Raw genomic sequence first — 12,775 nt, forward strand, 5'->3', positions numbered from 1 at the left:
TTGTGAAAGTTACTGTACAAACATGCAGTCTTTTGTGTACACAGTTAATAGCTCTTCTGTGTCTTTTTAATGCACATGGTGATTGACAGGCGGATAGCCAGGTGGACCTGGTCCGTCAGCACTTCTATGAAGTCTCCCTTGAGTATGTCTTCAAAGTACAAGAAGTTCAAGAGAGGAAGATGTTTGAGTTCGTGGAACCAGTAAGTAAATATACTGTCCTATAATTTATCTCTTTTGTAATGTGAATTATTTTACAGTAAAAAAGAGATAACGAAGAACATGCCTTTGCCATTCCTCCTTGGCTGTTCAGACCAGAAAACTGTCAAATAACAGCTGCAGAGTCTCTTTAAAAAACAGTTAGGTTATGGTGAGTGAATTTCCAAAGAAGCATTAACATTAGTGTATTTGTGTTGCAGCATTGTTCCTTTCCCCATAAGGGGAAACAGAGATTTTAATTTGGATAGGACCATTAAGGCTACCTAACATCCCACCCATACCTGACAACATATGCTATAGCAATAGCACTTACATTTCTATACTGCTTTATAGTGCTAAGGACTCTCTAAGTGATTTTACAATGTATTAGCCAATTGCCCCCAACAATCTAGGTACTCATTTTGCCAGCCTACAAAAGGATGGGAAGGCTGAGTCAACTTGGAGCCCTTCAGGATTACACTCATGATGTTTTGGATACAGTACCAACATTTTAACCACTGTGCTTTCATATATTATTTCAGTAATTGTTCCAACAGGGTAGGGGAAAGCAGGCTTTTGAGACAGATGCAGCCCATGAGCCTCTCCTTCTAGTGCTCTCTCTAAATAGCTCTGCCTCCTCCTGAGCCTCTTTTCACATTGTTCAACTGTTTCCTACTGATTGACTAAGTATTGTGGTATTGTGGGGAAGAAACATGGAAGAGAACAAGTCACCTGTTTCCATTATCTCTCCCTTTCCCCCCCCCCCACTCAGCTGATGACAATAATGATGATCATCGTTAGTACATGGTGCCATCAAATGTACATGGGACTGCCAAAAGCATGCAGTCAAATTTAGTTAATTTTTTTAAAAAAAGAAATATATATGATGGAAGTATAATGACCACAGAAGATCTACACAAATTCAGCTTAGACAATGAGGAAATAGAAATAGTAAAAGAGTTCTCATACCTCGGATCAAACATTGACTGCAGTCAGAAAATCAGAAGAAGACTAAGAATGGGGAGGGGAGCAATGAAAACTATAAAAGATCTTAAAGAACAAAGAGATAAAACTAAGCACGAAAATTCAAATCTTACAAGCCATTGTATTCCCTGTTACCATGTATGATTGCAAGAGCTGAACAGTTAAGAAAGTGGACAGGAAGAAAATGCGAAATGTGCTGGAGAAGAGGGTTGTGGATTCCGTGGACCACCAAAAAGACAAACAAATCGGTCCTTGAACAGATCAAGCCTGAAATCTCCCTGGAAGGCAAGATGAATAAACTGAAGCTGTTGTACTTTGGCCACATCTTGAGAAGGCACAACTCATTGGACAAAACAATAATGCTAGGAAATGTGGAGGGAAGTAGAACGAGAGGAAGGCTGTATCCTAGATGGACGGACCATTAAGGAAGCCATGGATATGAATTTACAGCACCTAAGCAGAGCAGTAGAGGATAAGGAGTCTTGAGATGTCTCATCCACAGGGTCACTATGAGCTGAAATTGATTTGAGGGTGGTTAACACCAACAAAGAGCACTAATACCAATACTTTAAATATACAATACAAATGAAGAAATACATTGATCAAATACATATCTTAGTATGAAAAATTATAAAGCTTAAAATTAAACTGAAATCCTAAAAGGCTTTAGAAATAATTATTAAAAAGGTTAGAGAGAACAGCTGAGCAGTATGTGTATTCTATGCTTTTTAATTTTTTTTTTAAAAAAAGCAGAATAATATAGTTCTTTAAAATATACAGGTCTTTGAAAGGTTCAGTATGTAATTTCAGTTTGTTTGTTTATTTATTTATTTACATACTTTACAGTAAGCTTTGATGGGCAGGAACAGTCCCACCTTGGGCTTTGGGTGGGGAAAAGTCTTTCCTTCAATTGATGAAAGATTTGCATTTGATATAGCACCTTGAATTGGTCAGATTTCAAGTGTTTCCTCAAATATGGTTCTTATATTTAGTTTGTTTTGTGACTGACCATTGGAAGATATAAACACAGGTGTAATTTATAAATCTGATTGACACAGCTCTGAGAAAATCCTATTGTGGAAGGAAAAACAGGTTAAATTAAGAGAATGTGATTTCTTCTTAACATCTAGTTTGATGTAGTATGTAACTGAGTTACTAGTTTTCTGCTGGCTTCCTTATGGGTCTGAGCAGTGCCCCAGTTGCTTATATATTGTTCAGCTGGAAGAGGAGATCTGGCTACATACATGTTTGAGCATGTTGGATCCCTAATGCTTGCCTGGGTTCTTGCAATTAATATTCAGAGATGTAGATGAATCATAGCTTTTAAGAATTTCCCCATTTCAGTCCAACATTGTAACTTGTCCTTTTCTGTTTGCCTGATAATAACTTTTCAAAGCTCTTAATAGTTTCAAGTCCTATTACCTTCATTGGTCTTATTCTCAATTCATAGATTTAATTAATGCATTTTTAAAGTTATTGCATAGGATTGCAACTATGCAGAACAACCATATGGGTATCTACTGAGAAGTACGTTCACAGTGGAGTAAAGGACTGCAGTCTCAGTTGCTTTTCTTTTCTTTTTAATGGGCTGTGAAAGGGGTGGGAATAAAGGAGGACAACAGCAGAACTCTACTTGCTAGCTCATATCTAAGCAAACACAAACATGTTTCTATCCTAACTCAGCCACTTTCTTTTCCTCTGCAGCTGTTGGCGTTCCTGCAAGGGCTCTTTACATTCTACCATCATGGTTATGAGCTTGCAAAGGATTTCAGTGATTTCAAGACGGAGCTGACAATCAGCATACAAAATGTAAGCACTGAGTGGAAACATATATCAGAATATCCCTTTATATTGCCATTTACTAGCTTACTGACCACTCCCCCCATTTTATTTTGCTGGTTATCAGTTAATGAGAATGTTTACTCATTTAATGGTAAGCCATTCTTCACTCCCCCACCCTTCTGAATGATAGTGAAGATGCTGATTCAGTACATAGCCTCAGTTGTAGCTTATTGGCCAAGGGTGTATCAGCATCCATATTTAGGTGCATGGTCATTTCAGCAAGTCTTGAAAATAGTTTGGTCTTCTAGGAATGTAACATCATTCTTGAGTGTTGGTGCCAGAAGCTGATGCTGGCAGTTTTCACTCTTGTAGGCTGTATGCTTGGTTTGGGATTCTTTCCATGCAGATTTATGCTTAGGACGTTTTGATGCCAATTTTTATGCCTTTTCTTTACAAGTTCTCAAAATATTGACAGTTGTTCCTGTTTTTCAGAAAACTTTAGAAAATTCTTGCAAAGCTTTATCTGAATACATAACAATGGGACTGAGCGGTTGGGCAAGAAAAATTGGGCCAATACTGTTTTTTTAAAAAGCAGGTGGAAGCCCTGCTGTCTTCATGGCCTGCTCTGAAGGCAGGTCAAACACCACTGCTTATATATTGTTCAGTCAAGCTGCACTGCTTGTTTTTTGTTTGTTTGTTTTTTGCCTCCCCACCATGCATGCACACCATCACACAAACACACTGCCTGTGGTCATCAATTACCTCCCTTTTCCTGCCCAGCTGCCATCCCATTTGACTTGTCACACTGTAGCACATGTAATACACTGCACATACAGTGCATCAGTGTGCCCAGTGACACACTGGCAAAGCACACTCATGGAGACCCCTAAACATGCCCCCTTTCTCACCTTCTCTCCATGTCCTGTTGTTGGACTATCTGGTTATTGTATGTTGTATTTGTTGTACTTTCACATTTTTGCTTTCCCACATTCCCACACTACACAGTGCTTTTTATATGCATATGCAATGATTCATATTTTCAGCATTAGGGCGGAGCATTGGAGTTTCTTTTTGCTCTGTTTTTTACCCTCAGAGTGTGGCTTCATGTTGGTTTCCACTCGGTTTGTCATCCTATGTCATCTAAACAGCTTGGCTTCAAGTTGATTTGAAGCCACTTTATATTGCCAGTGTAGAAAACCCCCCAGGAAACATAAAATATTACCTATAGTTCAGAGTCTGTACATATACAATATATGGGTAATGTAGCATATGCTTACAGTTTTGTCTGTGTTCGACCATTTAGGATTAGAAATATCCTTAAATGAATTTTATCTATGCAAAGAAGGGAAAAAAGACCACATATATTTATGCTGCTATAAATTGCTGCTAGCAGTCCCACACTCCAGATTATTCCTGTTATCTATCTTTCAATGCATAATTACTTAGCCATTTTCTTTTTCCAAAAATTTTTGTAATACATATATTGTTTTGATCTCCAAAAGTGAGAAATTGTTGATGTTGTTGTGTGATATTTGCTTACTATAAAATTAAACTGCCGGTACACATACATGTTCCCTGTCTGTTATGGAACATTTTAAAAGGGCCTTGCTCATGAGAATCATACCTGGCAATGTGTGGACATACTGTTGGTTCTTAATATGCAGCCCAAGTGTGTGAGAGCCTATTTGGATCTCCCATTGGTTACTTTGAACCAGAGTTGGTCCTGTCATTATGGTGAGGCTGCCACTAAAATAGTAGATTTTTGTTGTCATTGAAAGTCAGCTTACTCTTGGCTATTAAGCTGTATTTTTACTGCCTTGGAAGAGGAGAGATGTGGGATTTTGTGCATGAATTTCCCAAATCATTTGAAGTCCCAATGCATCTTGGCTTTCAGGAGAAGGTGGGGGAAAGAACTGTTTACAACTATGTCGCAGGAAGAAAAAATTCTGAGGATAGCACTTTATTTTTTACACTGGGGTGGGCAGAATATAGATAGGGATACACAAGTGATTTGTAAATCCGCAAGGGGGTACCTGACACCCTCCAAATGGTTTTAAAAACGGAAGAAGAGAAAATCCTTTCTACCCTTCTCAGATAGATGGTTGAAATCAAGCACATTTGGGGAGAATAGCAGTTTATGAAATGATTTCGTATGAGTTCTAGTTCTGGAAGAAGAAATATATTCCTGGGCCTAAGTACAGAGGCGCCTTGTACTCAGCACTGTGTCTGCCTTCCTGAGTTAATAGTTTGCATGTGGCTCTGATCAATAGGCCTCAGGGTTCTAGGGGAAAACAGAGCAGATCCTATAAGCCTTAAGACTGTCTATCTTTGTTTTAGCCAGTAGCAACCTCTTTGTAATGTCCTTTGTGTTTGTAAAGGCTCCTTGATACCAGTCTCACTTTTTGCTTTAAAATGCAGACAAGAAACCGTTTTGAAAGCACAAGATCAGAAGTTGAGTCCTTGATGAGGAAAATGAAGGAGAATCCTCATGAGCACAAAAATATCAGTCCTTACACAATGGAAGGCTACCTCTATGTCCAGGAGAAACGTAAGTGCCTTTATTCTGAGGTTGCACAGGTGTTCTCAGTATGAAATTAACATACAAGACTGTTTCTTCATTACAGGGATAAGAAAACAAGTGAAGTGGGCAAAGAGTTGAGAAGTATGTTTTTCAAAAACACAAGACAAAACACATTTTGACTTTATGTAGTCAATTAATGTGCAGAAACCTCACTATCTGTATATTAAATACAGTAAAAATGCCCTAAGTTTTGCCAATGTCTGACATTAAGTCCTCTAAGAGGCCCTGCTCATGCTGTAAAATATGTGAATTACAGAGTCTGACCCAATTGTTTCATGCTTTCAGACCAGTTTTATTACCTCTGCACATCTCTGAAATTCAGACAGCGTGTAGGCAAAGCTACTTATTAGAAGCCCCTGCAGTCAATTGGTTTGCTGTTCTTAAAGGAGGTGAATTCAGTTATAATTATACAGTATTAGATAATTTTATATTATGTATGAATAACAAATAACAGTAAGTAATTTCAATTATTTTCAGGTCATTTTGGGACATCCTGGGTGAAACATTACTGCACATATCAGAGTGACTCTAAACGAATAACTATGGTGCCATTTGACCAAAAGTCTGGTGGAAAAGGGGTGAGTGAAATAGCAAAATGAATAGTTCTAAGATTACTGTTATTATAATTATCACTTTGTGCTTGTGAAAAGTTTTTTTTTTAATACAAGGGAATGTTCCACATGATTATCCTTTTAACAGTCATCAGAGTGGTCTGAAGAGAATGGGTTGGCAGAGAACAAAGTGGCACAGGGTTTGTTATTTCCAAAACCCTGCTGGCACACTATGGCTTGGATGAAGATGGGTTGTGATTTCTGTCCCCTCCCTTATTGCCCAGATCTTTGTTCAGATTTGTTTCTCAAATTCAAAAACTTTCCCATGTTGCTCTTAATGGTGATGTAGAGGTTGGACAATCTCAAGGCTGGAGAAGGCTACCTAATCTTGGGGTCTCCATGCAGGAGCTTTGGATCCTACAGATCTGAAAATCTTCTGCCCCACCACATAGACAGACCATCCAGTTTTGAGTCCTTGAGGCAGTTACTACCAATGGAAGGTTTGCAAGTAGTGGAGTAACAATTGTGAAAAGCCTTGCTGGCATAGCAGTGGACTCAAGAATGGACGCGCTGCACCTCCTCTCACATGATATCAGTGCTAAGGCATTTTTGCAGTCTTAACCCCTTTCATCCAGAGGATCTATGGGTTAAGATTGCACTGTAAATGTTTAGGATATTGAAATGCCTGGCAAGTAATAAATAGGCTACATAGTTAAGACATATTCCAAATGGTGATTCCTATTTTTCTTCTTGTGCTTTACAGAAATATATTTGGTATTACTTCTGTCTTTTCATATTTGTGGTTTCCCCCCAGCAGTGAATATTTTGTACATATATTATAAATTGTGCTCACTGTATGTGTAAAATAAATAAATAAATAAAATTTAAAAAAATGAAAACAACAAAAAAGAGGAAAAAAACACCCAGCAATAAAACAGAAGAAAACAAAGACATTGTAAAATAAAAACAGATTCAGAGCATTAATCTCAAAATCAAAATCTGTCATTCAAAACCATTAAAAGCTTGATGGAGCAGCCTCCATAGCCTGCCTATGAACACAGACCTCTAAGGCGGGAGTGCCATAATTGGAGGGCTACTACAGCAAAGCTTCATGTTGGTGGGTTTTATAAGTAAGCGGATGAGCCCTCCCTTTGCCATCTACATCATTAGAGGGAGAGTGAAGCCTGCCAGTTCCATTGGGCCTGCCTAAAGTAAGTGGATGAGCCCTCCCTTTGCTATCTATAGCATCAGAGGGAGAGTGAGGCCTGCCAGCTCCACCGGGCCTGGCCTGAACTAAGAAGAAGAGCCCTCCTCCAGTCCATCTCCCTTGGTCCAGGCCTCAGAGGGAGAGAAGAACCACTGGACCTGATCTCCTTCCCCACCACCATTTCCTTCTCCTTTTGTGTGGTGTCTTTTTAGATTGTAAGCTTGAGGGCAGGGAACTGTCTAATTAAAAATAATAATTGTAAGCTGCTCTGATAGCCTTTAGGGCTGAAGGGTGGAGTATAAGTACTGTAATAAATAAAAAAATATATAATAAGGGGCATATTCAGATGGAGCATATGTTACTCCCAGATTGCATTGGAAACATACTATAGAAATTTAAAATCCTCAGCCAGAGACCTCTTCTAGTGTCTCTGACCAAACTACAAACTCCAACACTCCACAGGATACAGCCATGGAATTAAAGTGGGATCATACTGCTATAATGGTATAGAGCCCCAAGAGTGAGATACTGTAGTCCTTGCATTTTTCAGTTTCTCTTAAGACCTGTCTTCAAGTGCTCTTAAGGGATATGGTAACTACTAATAAAGTTCACACCCAGAGATGAACTATTATCCTTCAGGGCAAGACAGTCCTTTGGGTAACAATTTTAATAGCTTGTGCAAGCTGCTACAGTGGGGAAGATTCTTCCCACAGCTAGGTGTGTAGAGTGATGCCAAAGCAAAAAAATAAAAAATAAATAAACAAAAATTCTAAACTGCAAAGGTTGGCTCATTTGTCAAGGTGTTTGCTGCAAGAAGAGGTGAATTCATTAGCCTCATTTTTTTTATTGAGTCAGGAGATTTTTTTAGTCAATTTAATTGCATTAACATGGTATTCCTATCTGTATCTATGTCTCAGAATCAAAGAACTTGTGTTTGTATATGGGGGTGGCATGAACAAATGTTTTCCTAAATGGACAGATGTTGCCCTGATGCCATTGTCAGGTCCAAATCTCCCTGAGAGGTTCTGGGTTTAATTTCCCATCAAATGAGGACATTGTCTTTTCATTATTTAACGCTTAATGTTGAATATGTGACTTCTGGTTCAATAGCAGGAACACTTTTGCAATGAATAGATTGATTAGGACCCTTTGTCATTGTTAACTGTAAGTTGTGGTATGGCCCCAGTTCTCTTTTAACAAGTTGCTGTTTATAACTTTTCCGTAGCCATAGTTTGAACTCATATGCCCAAGCAAATGTATGTATAAACACTTTGTCACACATCTATGATCTCCTCCAATTCTATTTCTATGATTCTGTCTACATACATGATCTTAAAAGAGCAAGTCCAAAGATTGGGAACAAGTATTATCTTGATTTTGGCTTTTCTAGGCATTGACTTAACATATTTTCATATTCCTATTGTCAACACATTGTCTTGAGGAAATGTTAATATAAAAATAATCCTGCCACTAAGAAATCTGCTTTGTATGGAAACTTTCAAAGCATAAAGCCTTTAACAAAATAGCCCCTTCACATGTAGACTCATTGCAGTCATTTTTGCAGCACACAGGTTGATGTCATGTCTAGCAGCACGTGCTTGTATTTCATTTGCTGAGGATGAGAGGTGAATCATTCCTTTCACTTGTTCTTGGCTTGCAGCATTTTACATATTTGCATTTGATTTGGTAATAGTCCTAGATCAATAAAGATCTACAGCTATTGCATTTAAATTAGTTTTCCTAGTACTCTTATTGGGTAAAGTCATCCCTGAAGCTAAATCATTGCTAGACATGTACTAACCTAGCCTTTCTCAAGTACCACTTCTCCAGTGGAATAAGATCCATTCATTTTCTATAGAATTCCTGCTTGTAGCCATGATTCATGCTATAGAAATTCCTGTTTGTAGCCATGATTCATGCTGTAGGGCAGCGTTCCTGCCAGTGTAGCTGTGCAGAAGCATTTTATAGTGCCTCATTCTCAGGATATTTCCAAATATCCCTCAACCAAACCAAATCCAACAAAAGAGGAGGGATGTGTTCTTATGCTATGCAAGAAGACAAATCACATTTCCCTCAGGAAAAAGAATTGAACATTAGATAAAGAAATCTGCAGAAATATGCACTGTAGATAAGTTCCAGTCATTTGAAAGAAATCTGTAACTGATAAGACCCAATACTGGGCTTTTCAGTACTGGAAACACAATATAATGGTACCTGAATAATGGGTAAAGCCTTATGGGAAAAGGACAGAGCTATAGGAAGCATGTCAGATGAACTAATCTTCTGCCATTATTGTGAGATTTAAGAACATTTGAATGGGGGCCTCCTTTGTTGGCGCGCAGAGAGATGCGCTGTGTCCACTATCTGATTGAAGTGAATGTCCTGAACTTTCTCCCTGGAAAAATTTGTTGGTGAGCATGGAGGGTCAAATGTTTGATTGCCTTATATCATTAGGGTATGCAATACTTTGAAATGGTTGTGGATTGCAGCTGTAGGTTATATTCATATTGGTCAAAAATCTTTCTTATGAAAAATACTCAGGACTAGATGTAATCACAGTGTTAATTATAAACAAAAGCATTTGGTATCTTTGAAAATTAACAAGCATAAACTTCCCTAGACAGAAGTCTACATCATTGGGTTGTGATGTCAACCAACCCATGAACAGGGTTTTAGAAAGAGTGTCAGAAAGATTGATGGACACTACATCATTATCTTTGGAAACAGGCCATGACAGTGAAGTAGAAACCCCACAGTTGGGGAGTGCATGCCACTGAATATCAGCATCAGGGGTGAACCCAGCTGAAGGAGATTATTGCCTGGTGTTCAAACTTTGCTTTCAGGCTTTTAGTTAAAAATCTTGAATTTTCCAAAGGAAATGTAATTTATTAACTTGTATATTATATTTGCTTGGTAGTGGTATTAGGAACAGGAAAAGTGTGTGTGTGTGTGTATACATACACACATGTAGAGCCCCTTCCCCCTCATTGTTCAACCTCTTTTTGTAATACCATTTTCTGTCAGTTGTGCTAGGAATGAACTGAGCTGCACTCCAACAACCTCTCAAATACCAAATGTTCCTCAGCTCTGGACTACAAGAGCATTTGCTTTGATATGGCAAGGTTCTTATGCTCTTGCCTGTTCTAAAATTAACAGATTTCACCAGTGATTTCTATATGAAACTCTGGTAGCTTAAGGGTGCACTGAAATCAGCACTAGGCCACACAGTGCCTCCAAGATTAACATAACTAGCATTCAAAACACAGCTATTATCAGTATATGATGTGAAAATATATGCACAGTACCAATCCTTGATCTTTATCATCTCTCAGGGAGAAGATGAAGCCATTATCCTTAAATCCTGCACACGTCGGAAAACGGATTCCATAGAAAAGAGATTTTGCTTTGATGTAGAAGCAGTAGATCGGTGAGTTTAACATGCCTTTGGCTTTTCTCTTTGTGGGCCCTAAAATGCAGATTTGCTGCTTCAGCTTAGGAACTTTTGGAGACATTGCAAAATGGATCTGGAAGTTAGCCCAGGCTCCTTTCAGATTCTATGTTCTCTACACACAGGGAGTTGGATCCAATGATGTAATTTTCGTGATTGAACTACCTCTCTAAAGGGAGCATTTGGGAGATTTATGTTGCCTTTGATAAATGTATGTGCTTTGCAGCACCTGTTTGCACTTTACTTGGCACCCAGAATTAGTTTGGGAGCAGATTGTAGACTTTTGTTTTCCAGTCTAGTATATGTCATTATGGGTAGAAGTAAACCACTGTACTCTAATATCTATATAAGATCTCTTATGAGATAAAAGATCCAATATTTATCTTGATGCAATATCCCTCTGATCTTGCCCAGGTTACAATTCTGGGCCATAGAACAAGTAAAAAAGCCCTGTAACTGTTAGGGATTAGTAGATCAGTCTGGTCCCCAACTGTATTAGTTTGATGTGTCTGTTTTCATGATCTCATTTTTTATTTCATCTGTGATTTTTTCTTTTTAAAATCTACAGCAAAATAGTACTTAAATATGTGTATTTGAAAATATTTTCTTCCAATATATAAATTTAGAAACCCATTTTCTTCTAAAATTCACATGTTGGTAGGCATCTTTTGACCTAAGAACTACACCACTATATTTGAAGAAGAAAATCCAAATAATACCTGTTCTGATCTGTACCTCATCCCAAGAGGTACTGATTCTGTCAGTTTTGTATTAGAACAGACAAAGAATTTTCTCAAGTATCTCTGGTGAATGTAAGAATAAATAATTTAATATTTTATATTGTTCTTTGTTGTATTCAGAATGCTTATTTTACTTTTGCAGCCCTTACAAAAGCCTTGCAACATAGGGCATTGTTGTTTCCATGTTGCTGATGTGAAAACTGAGCAAACAGTGACCCCCCCCAGAGATTAAATAATGCATTAATAGTTGAAATAAGATCAGAACTGGGGGTGTTTATATTTCAGACTTTGTGTCAAGTATGAGCTTTCATGAGATTCATATACTATTTTTAAGAACCATTGTTCTTTATACTTCCATTTTTCCAGTGGTTGTACTTTTATTTCCTTTAAAAGTTAAACACCTTCTAATTTTCCAGCTTAAAAATTAATAAATTGCAGGGTTATTTTAAAATAATTTGCAACTTACATATGACTCAATCATATTTTAAATTTCTATCTAAATACTGTATATACACTATACAACATCTATGTTTGTAGATCTGAAGGGCTTGGAAATTATTAGTAATCATGTAAACATTTGAAAGAAATTAAATTATGCACCCAGTAACTTTGAATTAACCTCCTAATCAAAGAAGAGATTTGAAGTATGTACATAGAAAAAATATTTACCTATTTTAATAAGTAGGTAGTAATTTAATATTTCCCCCAACATATACTTGTAGGCTGCTTCTGCACTGAAATAATGCAGTTTGACACCACTTTAACTGCCATGGCAGACTTCCATGGTGTGAAATTCTAGGATTTGTGGTTTTGTGAGATATCTAGCCTTTTCTGTCAGAGAATTCTGGTACCACAACAAACTACAAATCCCAGGATTCTGTAAGATGGAGCGACTGCGTTTAAAGCAATGTCACACTGCATTATTTCTTCAGTGCAGATGCAGCCATAGTCTTCCGAAAACAGGTTAAATTTAGTTTACTGAGTGGGTGACTTTAATAACATATTCAAGTCTGTGAACACATGGTGAATAATCACATGAAATACCAAATGTTTTTCTTGTTTGCAAAGTTCTAAGTGGAATGGGAATGGAATAGTAGGCATAACTATTCTAAAATGGTTTTTTAAGCCTGCTTAATTCTTTCAAGTTTATTTTTAATCAGAGTCTTAGGATGACTTAATGTGGTCCACTATTCTGCAGGATTTACTGATCAGAAATATATGCAAGTGAAACATGACCTGAACTTCATGAAGTTCCATCTACCAGAAGCATTGCTCCTCTTGTCTGCT

General features: G+C 37.7%; 1 protein-coding gene across 8 annotated transcripts in view; it reads left to right on the forward strand.

The window, feature by feature from the left end:
• Positions 1–12,775, forward strand: part of ARHGAP26 (Rho GTPase activating protein 26) — a 402,649-nt gene that overhangs the window by 147,662 nt on the left and 242,212 nt on the right. For all 8 annotated transcript variants that reach the window (XM_042450195.1, XM_042450199.1, XM_042450198.1 and 5 more), the window contains 5 exons: positions 90–200; positions 2,884–2,988; positions 5,380–5,509; positions 6,020–6,120; positions 10,633–10,727. In XM_042450195.1, the coding sequence (XP_042306129.1) occupies positions 90–200; positions 2,884–2,988; positions 5,380–5,509; positions 6,020–6,120; positions 10,633–10,727 (542 nt within the window). The remainder of the gene's footprint in view (positions 1–89; positions 201–2,883; positions 2,989–5,379; positions 5,510–6,019; positions 6,121–10,632; positions 10,728–12,775) is intronic.

Source organism: Sceloporus undulatus, chromosome 2 (assembly GCF_019175285.1).
Source record: "Sceloporus undulatus isolate JIND9_A2432 ecotype Alabama chromosome 2, SceUnd_v1.1, whole genome shotgun sequence".
In the NCBI taxonomy this organism is placed as follows: domain Eukaryota; kingdom Metazoa; phylum Chordata; class Lepidosauria; order Squamata; family Phrynosomatidae; genus Sceloporus; species Sceloporus undulatus.